Raw genomic sequence first — 23,422 nt, 5'->3', positions numbered from 1 at the left:
ATTTCTTAGGAATACTTCAGTATTTATGCTTCACTGAGTATTAAACCCAGGAAAATTCATGAGTATGAAACAACCTCCTTTGATCTGGACTGTTGACACTGCAAATCCAGAAAGGAGCTATTTCCACACCTCTCCAACAGTAGGCTCCTGGTCTCCCAGCCCGACGATTAAGATGCAGTCAGCCTGCCGGATGCACCGTTGGGTCCAGGGAGTAAGGGTGCTGTCTGCCTGGTATAGCACAATACGGTGAATATCCTCCTGCTGTCCCAGCCAGCTAGTTAGTCGGTATTCATGGATACTGGGGACAGAAAAACAAATTCAAATGGTTTTAGATCATAGCTCCTGACAAAGTAGAGAGAAATCTTACATGTCAAGCACAAAATCGGAAGGGCAAACCTGCATCTCGTCCAGTCTAGGAACCTTATCCGCCCACATTTCTAGCTCATGCTTTCTTTATTTCTCTGTTATTTATACCATTAGATATACACACAGAGCAAAGAGGACGCAGTGGTGCCTAACTTCAATAGGACTTCCACAACATCCCTAGGAATGAGTACTCAATACCCACTTGGAGCAATTCAGCTTTTCCAATTTCACAAGTGAGAAAAACTATAGAAAAAAAAACCACCCACATTTGAACCAAAAACTCTTGAAACATTTGTGTTTCAAACACATTGATGAGAAAGCACAATATATCTTAGAACACAGGATTTTATTCCCAAACACTGTATATTTGTAAGACCAGCATAGTATCCTTCTGCATTTTTTGTAAGAAATAAGGCAGGTACCTATCCAGCGCAGCAGAACCAAGTCGCTGTTTGATGTTATCGCTGGTGAGCAGCAAAGCAGGACCTAGAAGAACAAAAAGTTTCAGGTGTGAACACATTCCATTCAGCTCCTGACAAAGTGTATTGAGAAAATGCAGCTGTAACAAATGCAGTTCTGTGAATTTGCTTTGAAGATCATGATGGATCAGTGCGTTGGTTAGAGCCGTCGTGGAAGAAAGAGCTGGCACAAAGCCTTCACAAAGATTCCCACACTCATCTACAATAACATCTTCCCATTCTCCGTGTTCCCTGAGCTCTGTTATTGTTAGTCTCAGCCTCCAAACTCTCTTTTATCGCATTCCTCAATGTCACCTCGGATGACAGTTTCCACTGCAGCTGCATTTCACAAACATTCAGAATATCAGGTACCTTTTCAACCACAGAAAGCCCAGGACAAAGACAGAAGCTATTTCACTGGCCTACTGAAATATATAATTTATTCATCCTGCACTGAACCAACTACCCAGATGAATCCTAAAGCTCTCTATAGTAGTACAACTTCTTACTCAACATGCCAACAGAAACCCATACCACTACCAACCCCAAGCAGAAAGAGACTCCCAAATCTGTAGGGCACAGTCCGAGACAGGTATACACACACATCTGGCAACAACGTTATATCTGAGATGAATTGTGGTGCACATGAACTTTCTTTCAGGCACTTCAGTCTATTTTTCTTATTAGCAATTCTATTTCATCAGCAGCAATACAGGCCATATGTGGTGGAGGCTGCAAAATAACTGCAGCTAAATACAAAAAAGCAAAGAAAAGAAAACTTAAGGGCTTAACCTCATACCTAAAGAAAAGATTATCTGTCTCATATTGACAGAGAAAGTCACATTTACAAAACATGAAAGAGCAGTTGCTTTGTATTAATGTTTTCATAATGTAATCTCTCATTTTTTCATTAATAAAAGAACTAAAATTTATGTATGAAATAACAAAACAATTATGTGAGGTCTCTCAAGGCATTAATAGAGCAGTGTGGTTTAATGTGTTTAGTAAAAAATCAAGGAACCATGAATGAACGACGTGGTAAAAGGTCACAATTTCGCATTATATGCTCAAAAAGCAAAAACCACAAGTACGGTATCTGGAGCTGGGCATCCTGACCTCCAGGGCCAACTTGTTTCCCCGACAACGCTTGATCCCTCCTGCTTCACCCTGTTTGAAGACACTTTAGTGTTAGACTTTAAAAGAACTCAGAAGTATGATTTTTCATCTTGTATTTTCAAACACCCAAATAATGTTTGCTGTTTGTGACACAGATGATGAAGGAACAACAAACAAAAAAGGACAAAAAATATCCCAGAAGTTGAGACCAAAAGATAAAAAGTAAAAGATGACTTGAGAGTAGAATTTAATTTCCTCATCCTCCAATAAAGTTTATTGGAGTTGGTCCCTATGAAAGGAACAAGTCCAAAGGAGAGGGAATTAGTTCACAAGCATTTTGAGACCTGAACTGGTTTAACCTGCCCTTCACTCCTGCATGTGCTGCTCCTCCATTTGTGCTCCTTGAACCGTCTGTCTGCAGGGAACAGACCCAATGCTCGTGGGGGCTTTTACCACTTAATTTTTAACATTCGTAGATTCTTTGACCTGGTTCACCATTCAGCCTCACAAACAGCTGGGCTTGCACAGCTCTGGGTGAGGTAATGGGATTGAGAGAGGTCTCCCAGAAAAAATACTCGTGACAGTGCATGCTATGAAGACAGCAAGGGAGAGAGGACGTGTACATTTTGGAAAAGCCATCAACAGCAGAGTTATCATTTGCGTTCATTAACGTGTCAAAGTTCTCAGCAAAATAGAAATTATATGTAAACCAAATATTCTTCCACAATATGTGACTTACAAAGCTTTGTGACAGCGGTGGAAGTTTAGTAGGCAAAGACAAACAGCCAGGAATGTAAAACGAGCCGAGGAATACAATAAAAATGTCAAGTAAGAAAGACCAACAACGAGGAGGGAACAGCGTGCTCCACCTCTGCGTTTGCCTGTTACCTTCCTGCACCCGGTCACCGAGATCCAAGAACATCAGCAAAGGAGCTTGGAGTGCACCATACTGATCTGATGCACTGGGGGCACGTGCCCTAAGGAGAAACCATTAAACCCAGTGACCCAGCCAGCCAGAACACCTTTTACACCAGGCGAGAGGCAGAGGTAGAGCTGGAGTGCAGCTTTACGTTAGTCAAGGTGATGGCTACTTCACCCACAGATATCTTGAATGGGGACAACGCATCCCCATCAAGCTTCAAGAGAGCCTTGCAGATACATTTGACTTCAGAAATCATGTCCACTCACCTCACTTCTGTGTTTGGAAAAGGAGCAGTTCACAGTACATGACACAAACACGTGTGTACAGGCAGAGACACAGCTGAGCTGGCTCGGGAGGAGGCTGCCCAGCATCCCCTCTGCACCCTGGCACAAAGACACTCAGACCTTTATTCATCCCCAGCGCAGAACACAGTGATGCTTCTAACTGAACCAACATTGTTTTGCTTCAGAAATAACAACCATCTGCTCTACACTTCCAATTTCTACCAAGCTCCCAATTAATCAACCGTTAAATAACCCTCTGTTAATGTGATCAAGAACACCAACATATGTGTTCTCAAGTGCATGAAACAGGATGACCAAAGTGTTATTTAAACTAAACTGCTGAGAGCAATGAAGTAATAAAAAAAATAATTCTCAAGTACAGACCCCTCAAACAGCCACACCAGCAGGCAGGAGTGTCCAAGACTGTGTTAGTGCATCCTCAGAGTTACACACCATCATCTAGTGACGCTCTCTCCACACCCGACATCAGCCTCGCAGGCAATTTACAGCTGCTGTTGGCATCATGAAAACACCCCTCCATCCTCCAGCAGCCTCTTGCACCCTCAGGGACTGTCCTCTTCCAGTAGGGTTAGACATGGGGTGAATAGCTCAAAGTTAAGAACATTGGAGAGGTGATATGAGGTAACATTAAATATTTATCTAAGCCCAGTAGTGTCTCTGACTGTGAACAGCAGCAGATTGCTGGGGGAGAGTATTAGAGCAAGGAAAACTTAAGGACATTCTCTGAGCCTCCAGCAATTCACAGTTCATGAATTCCTCAAGCCGGAGGTGGTGACTTTTAAGAGCCCTTGGGGGATTTTTCTTTCAGTGAACTCGTTGGGATTCTGAATCTTAGCTTTTATGTGCTTTAGGTGAGAAAACACAGCATGGCTGCTGTCTTACCCTGGGCACAGAGATCATGATTCATGGGGAAACCCCATGGAGCATCTAAATTGGTACTCCAGAGTCATCCGTTTTTCAGTACAGAACTACAAGCCCGTGAAAGAGAAAGAAAAAAAAGCTGGCAAATATCAGAGTCTGGTTCATTTTATCTTTTAAGACTATAAGGCACTCAAGAAAAAGTTGAGACAGCCCTTCAGCAAGGCTTCCAAGCTCAAATCCTGCCCCTGTAAGGAGACATAAGTCTCACACAAGAGACATAACACTTTCGTTTTCTTCCAAAGATGAGCACGGTACTCAACTTTGTAAATTTTTTTTTTCCACATAACAAGAATTTCATAAGATGTGAAGGAGTGGGAACACAAGCACTCACAGCCAGGTTGGATGGAGCTTGGAGCAGCCTGGTCTGGTGGAAGGTGTTCCTGCCTGTGGCGGGGGGGTTGGAACTAGATGGTCTTTAGGGTCCCTTCCAATCCAAACCAGTCTGTGATTCTATGATATCCCAGTTGTAAGTCTAATAAAACACGGTCAAAAAGTTGCCCAGAGAAATCAGAGACCCAGAGGTCAAGGACTGATCTCTGATGGTGAGAAATCATTGCAAATCCACCTCACCTGGAAAAAATTCTTGCACAAAAAGATACCACCCAGTACAAAATGAACTGTGGAAAAAATTGTAGCATAGCAAACTTACTTGTCTGGACTTCATCAGAAGAGAATTTATATTTGGCCTAATAAAAGTCTACAAAGTTATGTGCCAAAGAGACAGAAGTGATAAATGAGTTTGATGTTCTGGTGTCAGAAGATCTTGCCCAGCAAAAAATACCACGTTGTGCCAGGGTCCAGGCACCACATTAAACACTTCACATTTAAATCTAATCTGTGTGTAAAGAAGGGAAATTCAGCCAGAGCTACAATTAAAAGCTCCAATAAATTATTAGTAAAGATATTTCAGTGAGCTTTCCAATATATTATACATTTTTAGAAATTAAAAGAAAGCTTATATTTAAAGGGCAGAAAGGAAGGAGAGAAACCCATATGTTGGATTTGAATCCCTCTCTACTTCAGTTTTAAATTACATACAATCAGAGGGCTCCCACATATAATCAGCATTTGCACAGCCACGTGGTATCATTTAGCTGGTCTCAGTAAAAGAACAAAAAAAAAATAGTTAGGCAAATAGCTTTTAAAAATCTGAATACTGCAGAAGAGCTTTTTGATTAGAGATGCTCTCAGCTCTACCAGGATTAAGGGGAAAAAATATTAATAATAAAAAACAGACATCACAAACCTTGACCAGAATTCATTGGCGTGGTTATCCTAACCTGAAACTTTTCACAGCAGTAAAACTTGCCCACCTTCATTTTACTCCAGTTCAGAAGTAGAAAGTTCTGTCCCTGTTTTTTGGAAGTTTTTATATCCCACATCCTGCTTCTTTGGAGACCCAAAAACCAAGATTCAAAGAAAGAGCTTTTACACCGAAGCATACAAGCAAATGGAGTGAGGCCGCAGTGATGCAGCCTCAGGTTCACCGTGCTCTGCGGGACTTCCCTGCTCTCTCCTCAATGCTCAGATCATATTTTACATTTATACCTGTCTCAAGATGAAGGCAGATTCGTGTAGAGTTATTGCTGTCAGATATCAAGTACCCGCTTCACTGTCCAACAGAACAAACACCATGGAGACATGAACATCCCTCAGTATTTAATTGGGACACAATCACACTGTCCAGAAACAGTATCTATAAACCATAGAAACACCAAATCTCAAAGAAGCCTGCACAAATTGGTTGGATAAAGCTGTGGGTGGTACCACACGTCGGTGCTCCCTGGGTGCAGAATGCAGCACAACCTGGTCAGCCAGGCCAGCGTGCTCCGGGGCCCAGAAAGCCCAGTATGGAGAGCAGGCTGGTCATGTGAGGTGTTCCCATTGCAAATTAAAAAAATAGAAATTTTTTTAAAATATAATTAAACCCACGCAACAGAATCAAGCAAGCAGACCAATATGTCCTGCCTCATTACAGGCAGAAGTGTTTCAGCAGGAAAAAAGAAAAAAATCTGAGTAATTTTCCAGTTCTTGTGGACAGTATATATTAATTCATGGTGTTATGAAGCTTCCGCTATCAGACTGAGATATTCTATTTGTCATTATTTTTATATTCCTTTAATAAGATGGAAGCAGTTAAAAATTACCAAATATTTTACTATCTTAAATAGATCAACCTGCAACCACCTCCAACTCACAGCACTGCCAACAGCCTTTTCCTGCCAGTTCCAGGAAAAACAAAAACCACCCTCTAACCCAATTAAGCAGGTTGTGTTACCTCCAGTCTGCACCCCGACCACCCTCCCTGGGACAAGGGGCAGCCTGCAGCAGGGCAGAGTCCTCCCAAGAGCCGCAATAGCCGATACCTCATGATGGTTCTTGCCGCAATCTCGCTATTACTGAGTGCCTTCTCCTAATTTCTTCTATCCTCTTGTCTCCAACCTACAGCAAGGGGATTCCAGGCATCACTGCAATAGTCATCTAAGTCAATATTAACAGGAAGAGTAAGGAATTTTCTAAAATAATATATTAAGTTGCAATAGGAATCTAAAACCAACTGCTTTAGCCTCACACAAGCTCAAATATACCAAGGCTACCCCTCCACTGCTCCGGAACATATTTCAAGCCCAGAGCAATGAAACAATATGGATCAAATGTTAAGTCAAGTGTTAAATGGCAACATCTGATTACAATTTTAAATTAAACAAAAATTTTATTCTAGAAAAAAAAAAAACAACAAAAGGATAAACAACAAAAATATGCTAATAGCACAAATCTACACAGCAAAATCTCTTATTTTCAAAATTAGAACATATGCACTGAAAGATAGTTCCTTATAAGAAAGATTTTCAATTAAGCCTTCTCAAGCATATTAAATAACATCTCTCATTTCCATAAATACATTTAAGGTCTAATCGCAGTTCACACCCAAACCCCAAGCGCCAATTAGCCAATTTGAAGCGGGGAAGCACTCAGGTGGCCCAGGCACAAAGCTCCAACACACCAGCTGCTCACCAAGGCCCTAACGCAGATCTTCTCACATAACATTTCAATTTCCCCACAAGTAAAACGCACACAGTTCTAATGGGCAGGTGATTACCAGGACAATCTAAAAATAAACCAAAATTTTCTTCACAATGCTGACTTTCCTACTTATTTTTTGATACAAGAAATCAGAAGAAAAATCATTCCAAAAAGCAGCCCCTTTCCTCATCGCAAAGCACCATCTGGCACACAGCTCAGAGCACTCTGTCACGCACCAATAAGGAATACCCAAAAAGTTTATAGCCGTAGTATAAAGGAGAAAACACAAAAGCTACCAACACCAAAAAAAAACCTGGTTCTGCTAAAAAAAAATAAATAATAAAGCCTGCATGGAAAATCCCTCAGCACTGTACCGTACGGAGCCACGCTCAGTAAAGCGCTGGCAGAAGGTTAACCACTGTCTGAGTGTTGTGGGGCTGAACAAGCAACAGGCTGACCCGGCAACCAGAGGCCACCACGGCCCCAGAGCTTGGTCTGCCAGCGGTGTGTTGAACCATACGGCTAGCTGTGTTTTCACACAACACTTTCCTCTTCCCACTGCAGCCGTCTGCTCTGTTTTGGCAAGAACTTCAGATGCCAAGGTTGTACGGTACCATCTATAGCTGCCAAGTACTGCACAGGCATCAGCTTAGGGAAAGAAAAGAAAAAAGAAGGGTGAACGAGGAAAGGCCAAGTTATCGTAACAAAACCCCTCGTTTGGTACGTTCTAGTTTCCTTCAACTAGAATGGTTATGTTTATTCTGACTAGTCCATCTACTACTCAAGTTTTTGTTTGTTTTATTTACAGGCTCCTAGTGCTGTCACACATCAAAACAAGCTGGCAGCCATCCATAAGAAGTTCCCATTAGCAATACAGCTACGGCTGAGATCTGTGCTCAGTTACGGATGTAGAATTTTTCTGCCATCTCAAAATAAGAGGAATCTTCAAACGCCCACAAATTAGTACGCACTGTAACACAGCTCCACCATAAGCTGCATACAAATTTGTATTTCAAGAGGTAAGAGTTCAAGCAGCAACAGCTTTTTCATGTGCCTGCTCACCTCGAAGATTTTTAAAGCAGAATAATAAGGGCCAGCTCCAGCTCCCGTTAAGGTCAAAAAGGAAATAACCAAGAAATGTACGTGGTTATACCTCAAGCATCATGTAACCTGTACTTTTCAAAATAATAAGCCGTGAGATAGCAGACTAACAATTCATCAAAGGACTATAGGAGATTTACTCAAGAGATCTGTGATAGTGTACGAGGATGAGAAGAGGATGTTCAGGAAATGTCAAACTGTAGTACCGAGCACGAACTGAATTGTAAATTAAATACATGGTTTTGTGCGCAACTGGAACTTGCCAAAGAACTTCACCAATGGATAAATGACTCAACTGTGAGCTGAATACATGGTTTTGTGAGCATGAGACAGACAAACAAGCTGGCAACAAACGGGACAATGATTTAAGACTTAAGTTTGAACTTCCAGTGCCAACCTGGATCTCCTCCACAAGTCTCTTTCATCCAGTCTTACGCTTACCGCTCACTGTACTACCTCAACCAAAGAAAACTGCGTAAGAAATCCTTTGCTGGATAAAGCTGTACAATCGAGGAAGCCTGAAAGACTCGCACACGTGTGAGAGAGAACCAGACTCTCAGCCACGCACCATTGGAACGATGAACTGGTGGTGGGGTTTGTCCAGTGGAGTGCCTGCAGCCTTAGGGGTGCTGAGGGCAGCCAAGGCGAGAGACCAGACAGATTGGCTAGTATTTCTGAGTCATTAAGGCCACAAAGTTTTCCACTAAAATTAAATGCACATTAGGGATGGGAACAGAGAAGCAAGAGGTCATGAAAAAGGCTGATCCTGAGCACTGCTGTACCACTACCCCCCAATGCAGCATGAATCCACCTTTGACTAATGACAGCTACCTGGCCATACCTCTCCCTAAAAAGCTAAGCAGCATTTATTACATGCAGTAAACACTTCTTACCCACACCACTGAGAGCATGCTTGAGCTCCAGAGTAAAAGCCGTAAGTGGCACCTCTTCAGACACCGGCATAATTGCTACTGTGGAGAGATTGCTGGCAGGATTTCCAGCATCCCACTTGCTGCTCGAGCTGTGTAATCCAAGCGGGTGACCTGCTTGAAAAGAAAATACTTGCCATCAGCCAACCCAGAAAGCTAGGTGCTATTTCATTGTTTGCAACTGTCAGGCAGCAAGGGAAGTGTCACCGAATTGCTTAACCTAAGATAAATGTAACATCCTCCATCTCACATAAAAGGAAAGAGTTCCCACATATTTCATTCTTAAGAGGATGAAGATCAATTTCCATCATTTTTGGCTGCTGACATAGCATGCATGGGTAAAAGTCAGGCAATGTTAAACATATCTAGATGTCAGGAACAGGTTAAATACAATGTGCATTTATCTGATCTGTTACAAAAAAAGATAAAAAGAAACTCTGAGTCACTCTGAACAGCCACAATTTTGAAATAGGCATTGATTTAGCCCACAAGAGGAATTAGCTTAACTCACAAAACCCCAAAACCTGTTGTCAGTATCAAAATATTTCAAAAATTAACATTCAATTTTTATGGTATTCCTGATCAAGGAAATAAATACCTGTTTTCAACAAACAAAGTTGCTATAGGAAATGTGTATCTCCACCTATTTTCACTTCTCTCCAAGATGGAAAAATGTGGAGCTTTACAGATATGTGCTTCAGAGTATTAAAATAAAACATGGAACCTTTGAAGCAGCTGCTAAGGAACTGTGGAAGTATCTCCAAGATAATATGGTCAGCTGAGTAAGGACAAAGAGCAGGGGCAGAAGAAAGCATTTTTTGACAGAAGCACACGATGCACGTGACAAAGATTAACACCTTCCTAGACAGCTTAGAACAGGAAAAGACCAATGACAGGGGTGTTCTACAAACTGTTCTTTTTATTTTGATACTATTTCTTTTCTCTTTAACTAAGCCTTCTCAGACAACCTTACTTGCTGCTAACGCCTATCAACTCAGCTCTAAGTACACAATAAACTTATTGTCAGCTGAGTTAGGATTTAACATCCTGCTTATCTCATTTCACCCAGCAAAGGCCTAAGATGCACCATTAAAATGAATTCTTGAGATGAACATATGGAAGTACTTGATATACCATATGAAAACTCATTCAAAGTCTATATGCAAGATCAACAGTACACTGCAGGACACAAAGAAATACCAGATAAACTTTTTTCAAATATATTCAGCGATTGAGTCATTCAAGTCTTCTGAAATAGCTCTGCACAGAACATTAAATACTTTTTGGCGATCTTCAAGAAGACATTTGTAGGTTCAAACAAGTTACACATCACTGCTCAACTCCTTCATCTCCACCAGTCCTTCCCTCCTCAGAACTTCAATGGAGATTCTCTGATTGAACTCCAGTCGCTGCCACTAATTTTCTTCTCATTTTCTCCAGATCGTATATTGCCCTATTTCCCAAGCAGTTCAGAAAGCAGTGCCCTAGGCCACAAAGGCATTTCAGCATGCAAAAAACTTTAAGAACAATTTTCACTAGAGATTCATACACAACTGACAGTGTACAGAAAGCTGAGCATGTAAAGAAAGAGCAGACTTTGAGATTCACTCCCCAAGACTGCTCTGAAACATGAGAGTTGGCTATCTTGTTTTCAGCCTCCTTGGAATATTGCAAAAACAGAAATAAAAGTAATTAAAAACAAACTCCAAACAACCCACAACAGCAAAGAACCTCACAACACCCTCAGTAGTTAACGTGCATGTTTTCTTTTAAAAGCTGCTCAAGAAAATTTGGAAAATTTCCTCCTACTCACTTCAATCAGTAAATACACTTTGTTTTGCCTCTGACACATACAAAAAGCTTAAGAGTCAATCCATAGCAGACCCTTTCCTCTCAGGCAATTCATTAAGATAATGCAAATACAAACATATTAAGTCAGTCTACAAGCAGATGCCACTCAGCATGACTATCTGATTCAAGTCTATTACAGCCACTATTTCCAACGCTCCCTTCGAGCACTTCTCTTGCAAGGAATTTCAAGGAAATTTCACTGCACTTATGCGGCAGCACTTTTCTATCTCAATTGCAAATCATTCCATTCCCACACTTAATTAACCATGCTCTGCCAAAAAAAAAAATCTGTACACATATATATCTAAGAAAATCACTTGTGACAACAGCTAAAATATTTAGTGATGAATTCTCTTTTCCAGTATGCGCTTTCTGTTTCCAGATTTAACGATGTAAATCGAGCTCCAAGGAAGCACCAGCATCAATGGGAGCAGCTCAGGAATGAGTCTTACCTCCCTGCTGAAGACTGCCAAGAATCTTCTTGCCCAGCAAGTGAATAAGTCTAGTCACAACCTAGCAATGGGAGAGAAAGAAAGAGAAAAGAAACAAACATTCAGGCAGAACGTACTAAAAATAGTGCATCTAAATGGATACTTTCAAACTTTTGTAAGGTGTTATCTCAGGTTGAACCATCCAGAGACAACGTTTTACAACCACAGCTTCTTTCATGGCTGTAATGTAGGGTGGCTGATCATTTGTCTTGATTTCTTTTACCTTATTTTACTCTAATCTGGAAAGACATGAAAACAAAACAAAAGCAAAAAAGGCAGTATTTAACCCGCTTTGGGAACAAAAGAAAAAATCCAATTATTTTGGGAAACATGTCAATCAATAATTCCCACCAAGTGGTGTAGAAGAAGACTAAGAATCGCAATACCGAGGAGTGGTAGACTTGGAAAATGCATCATTTATTCTGAAAAGCTATGCATAAATGTTTTACCAAATAAGGAGAAGAGACAATTCTTAATGCATTAAGAAGTAATAGAGCAATCATTAGATACTCTCCCACAGACAAATAATTCAAGGTCAAAATAACTCTAACCTTCATGAGGACATTAAAAAAAAAACAAAAACCTCAACAATGAAAGTTCTCCAAACTCTCCACAAGCTAAACAAGCAGCAGCAAATGGGTACCTTGCATTTTGGACAAAGAAAGAGACACTGTTCCCGTAAGAACAAGCACTTCAGGATGCATCTTTCAAATAAAAGACCATGCAAGCATCAAGACAAGTCAGCATGCCCATCAGAATCATTTGTATATCCTGCTTAAAAAAAAAAATAAAATAAATTGCCCTACACTATGAAACTCCACAGCTTTAATAAGCACCAATGTTTTTTAAGCATCTGGAGGAAGAAGGGAGAAGAGCAAAGAGGCAACTTCCAACACAGTGCAACTAATAGTGGAGGAAGGAGTAACAGCTAAACAAAGTTATGTGAGCAATTTCTGTTCCATAATCATAATTGCCACATCAACCATCTTTAATAACGCCAAGATCTGCCGTTCTGGAATTCAATTAATAGTGCTGGGTGTAGCTACGGAAAATTGCCCCAACTACAGGGAACAGAGAGGGAAAGAGGGAATTCTTAATAAAAATTAAGAGTCTGGTTGCTCTTCCTAAGGGAGATATAACCTGCCTCTCGGGAGTGTTCACTATATCCAGCTTACATGCATTCACCTAACAACCTGTATCCGCACACTAGGGCTTCCCTTAAGCAGTTTTGGAAGGTGTTATCAACATTTTACACTTCCCAACCACTTTAAAAGTCAGTAAGTAATTAAAACTCCATCTCCTGTATTTATAACCTTTTCTGCTTTACAGACAGCTAAGGAGAGCTCCAGCTAAGTTAAAGAAAATGTCCAAGGTTAATGACAGAACTAAGAATAGAACCTACTGGTCTCATTTTCCAGTTGGCTGCTCCAGGAAATATTATTTGCCTTGTTTGCTAGAGTAAACCTTACAGCCTTGGTACATATAGATATGGAAAAATTATTTCCCCAGTGACTTTGTAAGACAAGCAAATTGCCAGCCATAACGGGATGAGTCACCCTGTCGCAGTCATGGCAACATTGAAGGAACATCAATTTGGGATCGGAGCTAAGAACTGGCCTGAAATTTCATTGGAGTTTTATATTACATACACTAAATTTTCTTTCACAAAAAGGCAATGCTTCCCTTTAAAAGAGACTTGTCCATCCGTCTGAAGGAGAAGTCAATATAAATCACATCTCTCCATCGACAACAGACCCAAGCTTCAGCAATCAACCTATACCCATTACTGAGCAGGGCAGCCAAAGCTCTCACCCAATTCAGTACAACTGGGGAGAACTCAAAGCCAACAGACAAAAAAATATCACCCTTCAAGTTTCCAAACCCCTTTATTCTAACCCCCCCAGTAACATGGCACAAAAAGAAGGAGCAGCACAGCCAGACACAGCCCAAGAGACTATGACAAGGAAGCCAGGAGACTCGTGAGAGGACCTGGGGTGGCATGGAGGGGACTTGGTTTAGCTTGGGGAGAGGAGGAGGAAGCAAGAAATTAGCCCTTGGGCTAGGAGGTCTAGGACAGGGATTGAAGGGAAACAGAGTTATTCCAAGTATGCCTGGAGGAGATGGAGGCAGGAGGAAGGCAGGTAACAGGACACCAGCAGGCAGGTACCTCAGTGCAGACAACCGGGCAGCGATTCAGCAGCCACTTATTCCCACCCTACCTATTTAGCTGTATTTCATACGAAAAGCTCTGGGAATTGGCAGCAAGGGTTTGGGCAGAGGGGGAAGGCAGGAACTCTGGCAGTGTTGCTGGGAAAACTGGATTGACCCGGAAGAAACCCTGAATTTTCAATCCTCTGGAGGTGCAGTGTGTCTTTACAGCCCCCGTTAGAGCCCCCAGAACAGCCAAGCCAGCGATGGACTGGGTGCTGCTTTTCCAGAAGCACACAAGACTTCTACGCCCTCTCCCACGCAAACGCCAGTCTTTCCCAAGCACGGTGCCAGAACAGCGCAGAGCACTTCCCAGACATCTGTACATGCAAAATTGTCTCACTTCCCCTGTGTCACCATCACCCAGGGCTAGACAGCCTTCACAGCACAGTCGGAAGCGTCTGGTGTGCTCAACCCTACGGCACAGCCTGGATTTTACAGTCTCTTCTAGCACCCATCCACCCAGCCCTGCAAACACACACCCCGCTCTCCTCAGGCACCGAGTCACAGCCCAATCTGCTGGCACAGAATCAGGCGGTTTAGATTTCAGGTTTGGAGAAAAATCTGCACTGCAAAAAGGCATCGAGTTGGAGTCCAGACTTCTCCAAGAACACCGGGAGGTTTCTAAATTAGGCAAGAATCATTAATTGCCTGAAAGTAAATGCAACTTTTGGACCCCCTGTACTAGGGATAGAGCCAAACTTGTTTCAGTTTGTGAGGACGTTGAGTTTATCATTCCTCATTACTAGAGACTGCGCTAGCTGAGAGCGGATCCTGCTCAGTTAATCACAGTTAATCACTTCAACCAATAACGAGAAGCACAGACATGGATGAGGCACTTCTGTTGTAGGCCAGGTGTGAACAGAGCAGCATCGCTGAAATTGCCACCGTGCAGATTAAACTTGTCCTTGTGACACAGAGCGCACTTTCCTCCCCACTGCTGCCATCTCCAGCTGTGAAATGACTCGGAAAGGTCACAAAGCTTTGCCAGCAACCTAAATATACACCACGGGGTCTCGCAGCACGAGTCCGGACTCTGGAGCCATGGAACCTGCCTGGGTCATACAGACAACTAGGTCAACTATAAAAAAACAAATCCCAAAGCAAACAAAAATTCACTCTCCTGAGCTTATGCCAAAGACTTTTCAGGGCAGAAGGAAGAAAACTGACCTTACGGGGCTAAAATATTGAGTATTTCTCCCTCTCAAAAGCTACTCAAGATTGCAGGTGCATCGGTACCATTCCCCAAAAGCCCCAAAACCTCTCCTGCTCTCACAGACATGTAAATTCATACAACCTGTCCCAGAGCAGGCCATTCAGTTGAGACACACATTTTGCAAGGGAAATACAATGTTCCTCCTCCTCCTTCCACCTACTCACCTTTTCAGATTAACTCACCAGAACGCTTTTGTGCAGGGTAAAATGGGATAGAGAGTATTTGTCTTTCTCAAATGGCGTTAGAGAGCACTTTCCTCAGCACAATTCCACCTCTCTGACCCAGCTTACCACTTACCACTTCATCTGCCTAGAAGCACGTTGTCTTCCTGGCTGCTTCTGAATCAGCTCCATCCCCAGGAAGACCCACTCGAGCTCTCTTGGCAGCCTCCAATCCCTCCAGCTCCCTCACACTGAACGTGAAAGTGCTTCTGCATCTGCTACAGAGAAGGTTCTGGGAAACCATTAATTTTCCCTCTGCTTAACTAACATTAAATTACTCAACAGACCTGCAGCCTCTGCACTGCAGGGCAAGGACTAAACTTCACACTCCCAAGGGGACTGTGTTTGCCTACTTTAGGATGACTAATTTCAGGTTCAAAATAAACGTCCTTCAGCGATGGGGCCGGGCAGCAGTATCACAGCTCTGCATGCCCCGCTAGCTGACTGCTCCATCCATTTCAGGTCTTAGGTGTTATCCTGAGCACCCCTTGCTTCACAGCTACTATAATTCCCACACCAAGTGGTTATGGTCTCTCCACATTGTCGTATTTCCTATAATCCTTTTAAATATTTCAACCCATTATCCACACCAAGCTAATCTTCCAAGGCTGGGTTCTAGTTAAAGCTTTTGCTCCCATTCAACTGTGAAACTTAAGAGTTGCTTTACAATAAGCCCTTTTGAAAGTGATTTTCATGAGAATTCAGTTGTAAAATACTTTCCTATGGATATTTATTTCATTCTGTGAATAGTATGGATTGCCTGGCAAACTGATATCTGCTAATAGATAACGATGGTACCAAACAAAGCTTTTCCCATCTTAACTAACTTTCAACAAAGCTCATTGAGAGAAATCATGGGAAAATTCCACAAAATCTCCACCAATATCCAAATTCACAGTAACAAGTAACAGATAGAAAAGGTACAGTGTAGTACAAATCCATCTTTCCTAGAAAAGGAGAAACATAAGAACAAAAATGAAACAATATATTCATCAACTCTGCTCCAGGCTGCACTAAGGCTCAGGTTTAATTGTATGCTATTTTAAATCTCAGCAGAAAGCACCTGCACCAAGAACGCCAAAGGTCAGTCCCCTAGGAAGGGCAGTACCGTCCCCTGTCAGTGATGTCTGTTTGCAGGTCCCTGGTTTAGGAAGCCAGCCTTGGCTAAAGCAGGCAAGGAGCAAGCCTGGCACGCCAGTTTGGATCCTGTACAACCAACAGATATACAGCCCTACAAATCTGAACGTGGTTCTCCTTCCAAGCCTGTTCCGATCCTGTCTAGTGCATCCTCTCCCATCAGCCAGATCCCAAAGACCTGTATTCTTGCAGTGAACAAGATGGCTTGCAGGTGAGCTAAGGACTTTCTCTGGTGACCTTGAAGTTTAAAAATAAGATACTGAACAGTTAAGCCTTTAGAACTTCAAATCAGTCATCCAATAGGCCACCTTTAAATTAAATACGTTAAATAACAATTTACTGATGCCTTCACAGCAAGGTATTGTAGACCTTCACATACATATGGGATGTTGTTAAAGGACACATAAAGGGCTTTCTACCACACAGAGACCCAATGTGAATAACCTAGCATAGAAAATGGGGCTGCCAAGGGGTTTCTGTTCTACAAAGTAAAGGCACTGGGGTAAAATAGTAATAACAGCTATTTTATCTATACAAATGCCCATAATAGCAGGTTCATTTCTGTGGAGCTCTTTCCAGGAGCTGAGATTATTCTCTACCAGCTTTCTTAAGGGTTTTTTTGAGGGACAAGGGAGGAGGAGAGGTAAATTAGATCACCAACTTAAATAAAACCATGGTATTACTGAAGCTTTACATGGCCCCAGATCAGATAAAACACTCTGCTCGTCACAGGATCAGGGAGCTTAGCAAGGGGTCTCCGATTAAAACTTCTGACAGTTGAGAACCACCGTGACAAAGCAAATCTTAAATGCTCCCTCGCAACCATTTCTGGCACCTTTACAAATGCTGCTAAAGCACACAGAAGAACTGAAGCTTTATCCTGGGGCTGTTTGAGTTTCTAACGCTTGTGATCAATTGTGTCTTGAAGAAAAATGTTAGTCTCGCATCACTGCCATGACTAAGCACTCACTCCTGCCTGCCTCACGTCTGGCAGCTACAGCCAGTGATCACGCTTCCACTGAACGTTTTTCTTTTCACATCCTCTTCTCCTACAGTCAAGAAAAACTTATTTTAATAGGCCATGAGAACAAATGCAGAAAAATCTAGAAGCGTGGCCTCTCCTGACCTATTCCACAGTGCCACATGAAGCTGAAATAATGTGACGCAAAATATACACAGTGCCTGGGGGAGGCGTTTTGAAAAGAGGGCACATTACTGAGCTCCCTCGAAAAGCTCTGGTTAAAATACGCACACAAAGATAGCAGGACTCACTGTTCATGATGGATTCTGAATATATTTAAACCCCAAAGGCAGACTTAGAGAATTAAAAGATGCAGAAACACTGTTTTCTAGCATGCCTTTCTAACATGCAAAAGGTTGTCTTACAGCTACCCCCCGCCCCCCGCGGCTCCTAAGCAATTTGTCAGTGCAATTTCCATCAGCTACAGCAGGTTTAAATCTCAAGTTAGAATTATAAAACCAATCTCAGCTCAGTAGAGGCAGAGATAATCTATGAAATGCGATCCAAGTTACACACTGATGTTAGAACATCTCTAATCTGCTCACAAATTCTGCACCCTCGCTACCACTTCGAAACCGCTTTTCGGTGCCAAAAATCGTGAGCTGATTCTCTGTCCTACTTTTCAGAACTGAAGGCAGAGATGAAAATAGGAAGAATCAATTCCCTTTCACTCCTGCAACTCTGAAAAGCTTCAAGCAGCACCAGAAGCAAGCACCGAGGCTGTCAGAGGAGCAAATGCTCTCACTGGCTGCGTGCCCTGATGGCTATGCCGGAGAGCTGTGGCCCTCAGGCATGAGTCCTAAAAAGCACAGGAGAAATTCTGCACTGTGGATCACCTTCAATGGGGAATGTCTAGGCTGCCACATCCAGAGTGACTCAAGGTTGGGATGCTTTCCTGGGAAGCTAGAAGATGTAGATTTGACTTCTGCACACTTAGCAGGACCTAGAAGTCAACATCTGTCGTTTCTGGGCACATACTCTGAAATTTTGGCTGTTACTTATAACTGAGATGAGATTCCCCACGCTCAGCGATCTGTTTCATCCCTCAGAATAACAGCAGCTATAGTGGGTCACCCCAAAGATCCCAGCAGACCAGTATCCTGTGTCTGACAGGATGCCCAGGGGAGAAGACAAACCAGAGGACAAGCATACAGTGCTTCCCTGAGCATCAGCTGTGCAATTTTTCCAGATTGTACATCACAGCTCAAGGAACTTGAATTACTGTACAGACTAACAGAGCATGATTTCCCTCCTTGTTCTTATCAGCAAGCACCACCCACGTTTACAGTTTTCTTACCGATCAGGTAATACTTTCCTACAATGCATTCCAAAGCCATCTCCTTTTCTGGATCATCTACAAACACATCACGACTGGTGAAAAGTATGCAGGATGAAGTCCCTCCACTAACTCCTAGAATTAAAGGGTTCTTCATCCTTGACAGGCAATAGTAAAGCTCAAGGGTAATGGAAAGGGTAATGCAACCTTAGGAACTGCCCAGTTCTTGGCTGTTGAGACACACACCATTTAAGCTCTACAGAGGCTGCCAACAGGAACACCAAAACAAGCAATTCTCCCTGGTGTGGGATGCCTCTGAACTACGAGAGCATTTCACCTGACTCAGGGGACAAGCACCAATGTTTGATCGCTGTTCCACCAAGCAAGACTCAGGTTAACTTAACTTCACGAGTCAGTAGGGGAGCACATGTTTGATGGAGGCAGAGTGGCTTTTTTTTCTAAAAAATGGTTTTCTGATTTGCAGAGGACTAAGAGGGAAATCTTCCACCACACTGCTGGATCACAAGCTAGCTCTTGCTACCTAGGCAATTATTTCCAAACTATTGCACCTGCTATCCCTTCATTACTTTATTACTTCTGGTTGGATTGGGAAAACATAAATCCTGTGTACAAATCACTCTACTAGAATAACAGGAGAGAAAATAGGACAGAGAGAATTCATTTGGCCCATCCCTCTGCTCAGCACAAAGCATTACCTCAAACATAATATTTTAAGAGGTTATAAAAACGAGTAACCATCTTTTAGCCTTTCTAGGGAGCAGAATCAGTTTTTCTTAATATCCAACTGCTGCAATTTCAGTTCATTACCATTTGCTCTATCCCAATATGGTGAGTAGCTTATGCCCCTTCTATTAGAAGACAACTTTATACATTTGAAAATAGCTGCCGTGTTTTCCCTTAACCTTTCACAGTCTTTTTGCCTTTACAGGTTAATATTTCTAAACACCAGTTAGCCTCCTTTTTGTCCTCTAGACTTTCTTCATTTCGTCTGCCTCTTCCTCCGAACGCGCTGCCACAGGCTGGTACTGAAGCTTTTCCAACATCACAAAGAATGCAAGGCTCTCTTCTCTCCAAAAAGCATTCTGTTAACATAGTTATTTTTTTCGCAACTGCATGACATTGTTCAGCCATGGTCAGCTTTTGATCCTCTAATGCCTGGATTCTTTTCCTAACAAACAGCTACTCGGGACCTTTTTCTCTGTATGTAATTTATTAGTTTCCAGCTCAAAAACTTCTCTCCAGTACACTCCTTTAGCTTGAAAGCTGACTTTGTTTTTTCAACTTGACTTCAACCTTTCTACGCTATTGTTTTCCTCCATCGCTTCAATCCTCTCTCACTTCTGTCCTTCCTCTCTTATCTGATGGACTTAATACATAAAAAGAGAAGAACTTTGAGATACTAAAAAAGAATATTTCATCTTAGGTTCTTAAGACAGTCTGAAGGCATTAACCGCATAAATCACCTACTTAAAGTCTGTCTTACTCTCCTCTTTCTACTGCTAATGCTTGTTCTAAAATAATCCAAGAGCAAAAATGTAAGCTGTCACATTTTTGATACCAGTTTAACAGCTATTTAGAATTTAGAGATCTCAAACAGCAGCAAGAATGTATTTTTCTAACAACCTTTTTTGAAACACATTTCCTTAAAAGATCTCTTATCATTTTGTTTCATTGCAACTAATTAGCCAAACTACATGCACATCTAGAGAAAACTAATTCCATATTCAAAAAGGTCAGGAACATGAGGCTGATAGGCTGCACTCCCTAGACATGGGAAGACATTTGAAATCTATTACAAATAAATGTTTGGTATTGTACTGTGAACGTAACATTCAAGCTCAACTTTAACTGCAAAGCAAAAAGATCCACATCTCCACAGAGAACACTTTTTAGGGGAAAACAATCTGCCTGATAGAACAGAAAAAGGGAACAGAGAGAAAAGAGACACTGAAATCAATTCTTGCCCCGGACAAAAAAGCAAAGTTAGAACACAGGCTTTGTGCAGATCAGTGTTCAAGGCATTACTAAATATTACGTGTTCAGTGCTTGCTAGTAATTTACAGTTTAAATATTTACTAGTAACATTTAAAATCATCCGCTATGTAAGGAGAAAGGTGGTTTTAAATTCCACCTGGCTCATTTCCTCACTTCTTGATCACTCACAAGGAGAGTGATATTTAAAAGGGCAACTCAAGACAGGTCGTGCTGTCAGTACCCAGTTTGTGGCTAGTTATGTACAGACGTCGCACGCTGCTACCAGTTCATAAATCTGGGCAGGAAATCTGCTCCGTTAAACAGAGAACAGAATCAGAGGAGTATTCAAGAGAAATGCAGAGAACAGGAGTGCCTTAACAACCCACAGCAGAAGTTCCAAAACACTCAAGCAAAAATAATGCTTACAGGGAAATCAAGAAGATTATTTTTCATTGACTTCTGAACACTTACTGCAGTGATGAAATTCTCCTAGCAATAATACAGACAAAGCTCCCAGAGTTACTGTAACATGAGAATGCATGAATACAGGCTTTATATCTTACAGTGTAAAAGAAAAAACAACCAAAAACGTTATTATGGGTCCTAGGAAAGCAAAAGAATACAAGTATTTTAATTAGGTTTATTACTTTTGCAGGTTTTTTTTAGAAATCTGGTAAAATAAGTATATGTCTTCAAGAGAGCAAAAAGAAAAATCAGAAATAATTTGAAGTAACAGCATTAAAGAATTGCCTTTAAGGCTAGTGCAATGATTTAGTGCTTAGTATAATGTCCCTGATACACTTAGGGACAAAAGAATTAAATTTCAAGTCCACCAGTTTCCAGATTTGCAGGAGAGAGGTATAATGTCAAGTGAATTAAAGAAGATGGATGGGTTGATGGATTCAAAGGGAGCAATCACAGTCTTCAGGACACAGACAGATCTGGCAGTTGCAGAATGAGGATTGACAGCCTAAAATGCAAGGAAGAGGAAAACCAACCCCCAAATATCAATGCTCTGGACACGGTACATATAACCAAGCACTGATTTTGAGTCTCAGCGAGCAAGACAAATGCATAACAACATTTTAAAGTGATTTTAGAAGTCAAACTTTCATTTACTATCAATAGCACTAAGTGATTTCCACTTTGCTAAATATGCATGCCAGGTACACAAAACAGCCCTGCAATAAAACACGCTAAAATTGATTAGAAGATAAAGGAAGAGAAGCTGGTGAAAGTCTGGTATAGATCAGATCAGGCGTACAAAGAGAATAAAATGTTTTCTCAGTATGCACCAATCATACAAAAACCCCAAAGGACTTGGTGGTAATGGAGAGTTTTAGCTCCTCACACATCTTTTGAGATAGACGGAAAATACTTTCCATTTTCTTACCTGGGGGAATTTGCGTTTGATAGACGTCAGGGCTCCCTCTGGGAGTTTGGCAAGTTCTGAATCTCTGACTGCGTGTACTGTTGTGGCTCTAGGTTGGTGGGTTAATGCCTCTACCTGAAAGAGCACACAGCCAAAACATTAAAGATAACGCACAGCATGTTGCAAAAATCAAACGTCAGGATGAAGAAAGCAAACGACTGCCAAGAACCAGACTGTCCTACTTGTTGCTCACACACACTCAAACCACAACGCTGTTTTCCCCCACGGGCGCTTGCAGAGGTGGTTTACTTAAGGCACATCCATCTGCAACAAGTATTTGCATCTATTCAATCCACATCTCTCAGGCACACGCTCTGCTATCAGATAGGGGCAGTTTTTCACAGAACCAGAACCCACAGCGACAGACAGACAGTATTACAAGAGAAAGTGTTGCGTGAGCTTTTGCAAGCTCTCACACCCAGTGAATCTCCAGAGTGGGCACAGGAACTTTTTTTAAAGCTTGTGAGAACAGCAACCAGAGGCACACAATGAACTCACTTACCACACCACCACTTACACCTTTTAATCCATCATTTTTAATTGTGATAGCGCCATCTGAGAGAAAGAGAAAACCCCACTTCTCTACTGCTCTTCCTTTCTTTTTTCCCCATGCCACCCTGAAATACTTTCATTTTACTCCCAGAAGCTGAATACCAGCAACCTTGAAATAATCAAGACCTCCTAAAGATTGAAGAAAGGGATGAGGAGCAAATGAGCCCATTTTGGCCAGAAGTGAGCTTTGCTTTTCCAGTTGTTTATTTTTTATTTTTTTTCTACATACGCATGTGTATCTATGCTATGTAAACAGGAAAATGTGTGACAGTACACACCTACCTCCTAGTGCCCAATTATTTCACCTGGAAACATTTATTTTATTGAGAGTAATAGTTTAAAGAAGAAAATGATCACACCATGAAAATTAATACAGAGATAAGTCTACTCTACAGGGAGAACCTTACACAACATAAACAAAACCGGGTTCTAAAAGCCTTCTCTGCAAAATGCAGCCGTTCCCCAAATCCCCAACTGCACCATCTGCAGAGCCCCGCACCCGCCACCAGCTCTGATTTTGTTTTGAAATGCAGAAATCAAATTCCCTGCTGAAATATCTTCACATGCTTAATGAGATAGCCTGCTAGGCGAGACTGCGTCATTCAGAGCTCAGGCGTGAGCTACAACATTTAATTGCTTAGAAACAGCCTGGTGGCTCAGTTTTGCAAGTTTTAGCAACAGGCAACGTTTACTGGGCTTAAAATCCATGGATCAGTCATTCTGAAAAAAAATGGTTGTCACTGTAGTAGCTGTAATTACTGAGGTTAATATACAAATAAAAAAAATTCCTCAATCTAACTGCAATTCATGGACAGTTAAAGTGAACATGACTTCTCTTCTTAAATTTTCCAGTAGAAAAAGAAACATAGTATATTAGCTT

General features: G+C 41.7%; 1 protein-coding gene across 4 annotated transcripts in view; it reads right to left on the bottom strand.

Annotated features, from left to right (window-relative positions):
- The window catches only part of PNPLA7 (patatin like phospholipase domain containing 7), a 117,093-nt gene that overhangs the window by 49,060 nt on the left and 44,611 nt on the right, over positions 1-23,422 (bottom strand). For 3 of the 4 annotated variants that reach the window (XM_068414086.1, XM_068414084.1, XM_068414087.1), the window contains 5 exons: positions 21,952-22,065; positions 11,446-11,506; positions 9,107-9,259; positions 789-852; positions 130-298 (listed from right to left, as the gene is read on the bottom strand). In XM_068414086.1, coding sequence (XP_068270187.1) covers positions 130-298; positions 789-852; positions 9,107-9,259; positions 11,446-11,506; positions 21,952-22,065 — 561 coding nt within the window. The remainder of the gene's footprint in view (positions 1-129; positions 299-788; positions 853-9,106; positions 9,260-11,445; positions 11,507-21,951; positions 22,066-23,422) is intronic. The other variant, XM_068414085.1, reaches the window with a different exon arrangement.

Source organism: Nyctibius grandis, chromosome 16, assembly GCF_013368605.1.
Source record: "Nyctibius grandis isolate bNycGra1 chromosome 16, bNycGra1.pri, whole genome shotgun sequence".
Lineage (NCBI taxonomy): Eukaryota > Metazoa > Chordata > Aves > Nyctibiiformes > Nyctibiidae > Nyctibius > Nyctibius grandis.
This window is presented reverse-complemented; position numbering and strand designations above follow the sequence as displayed.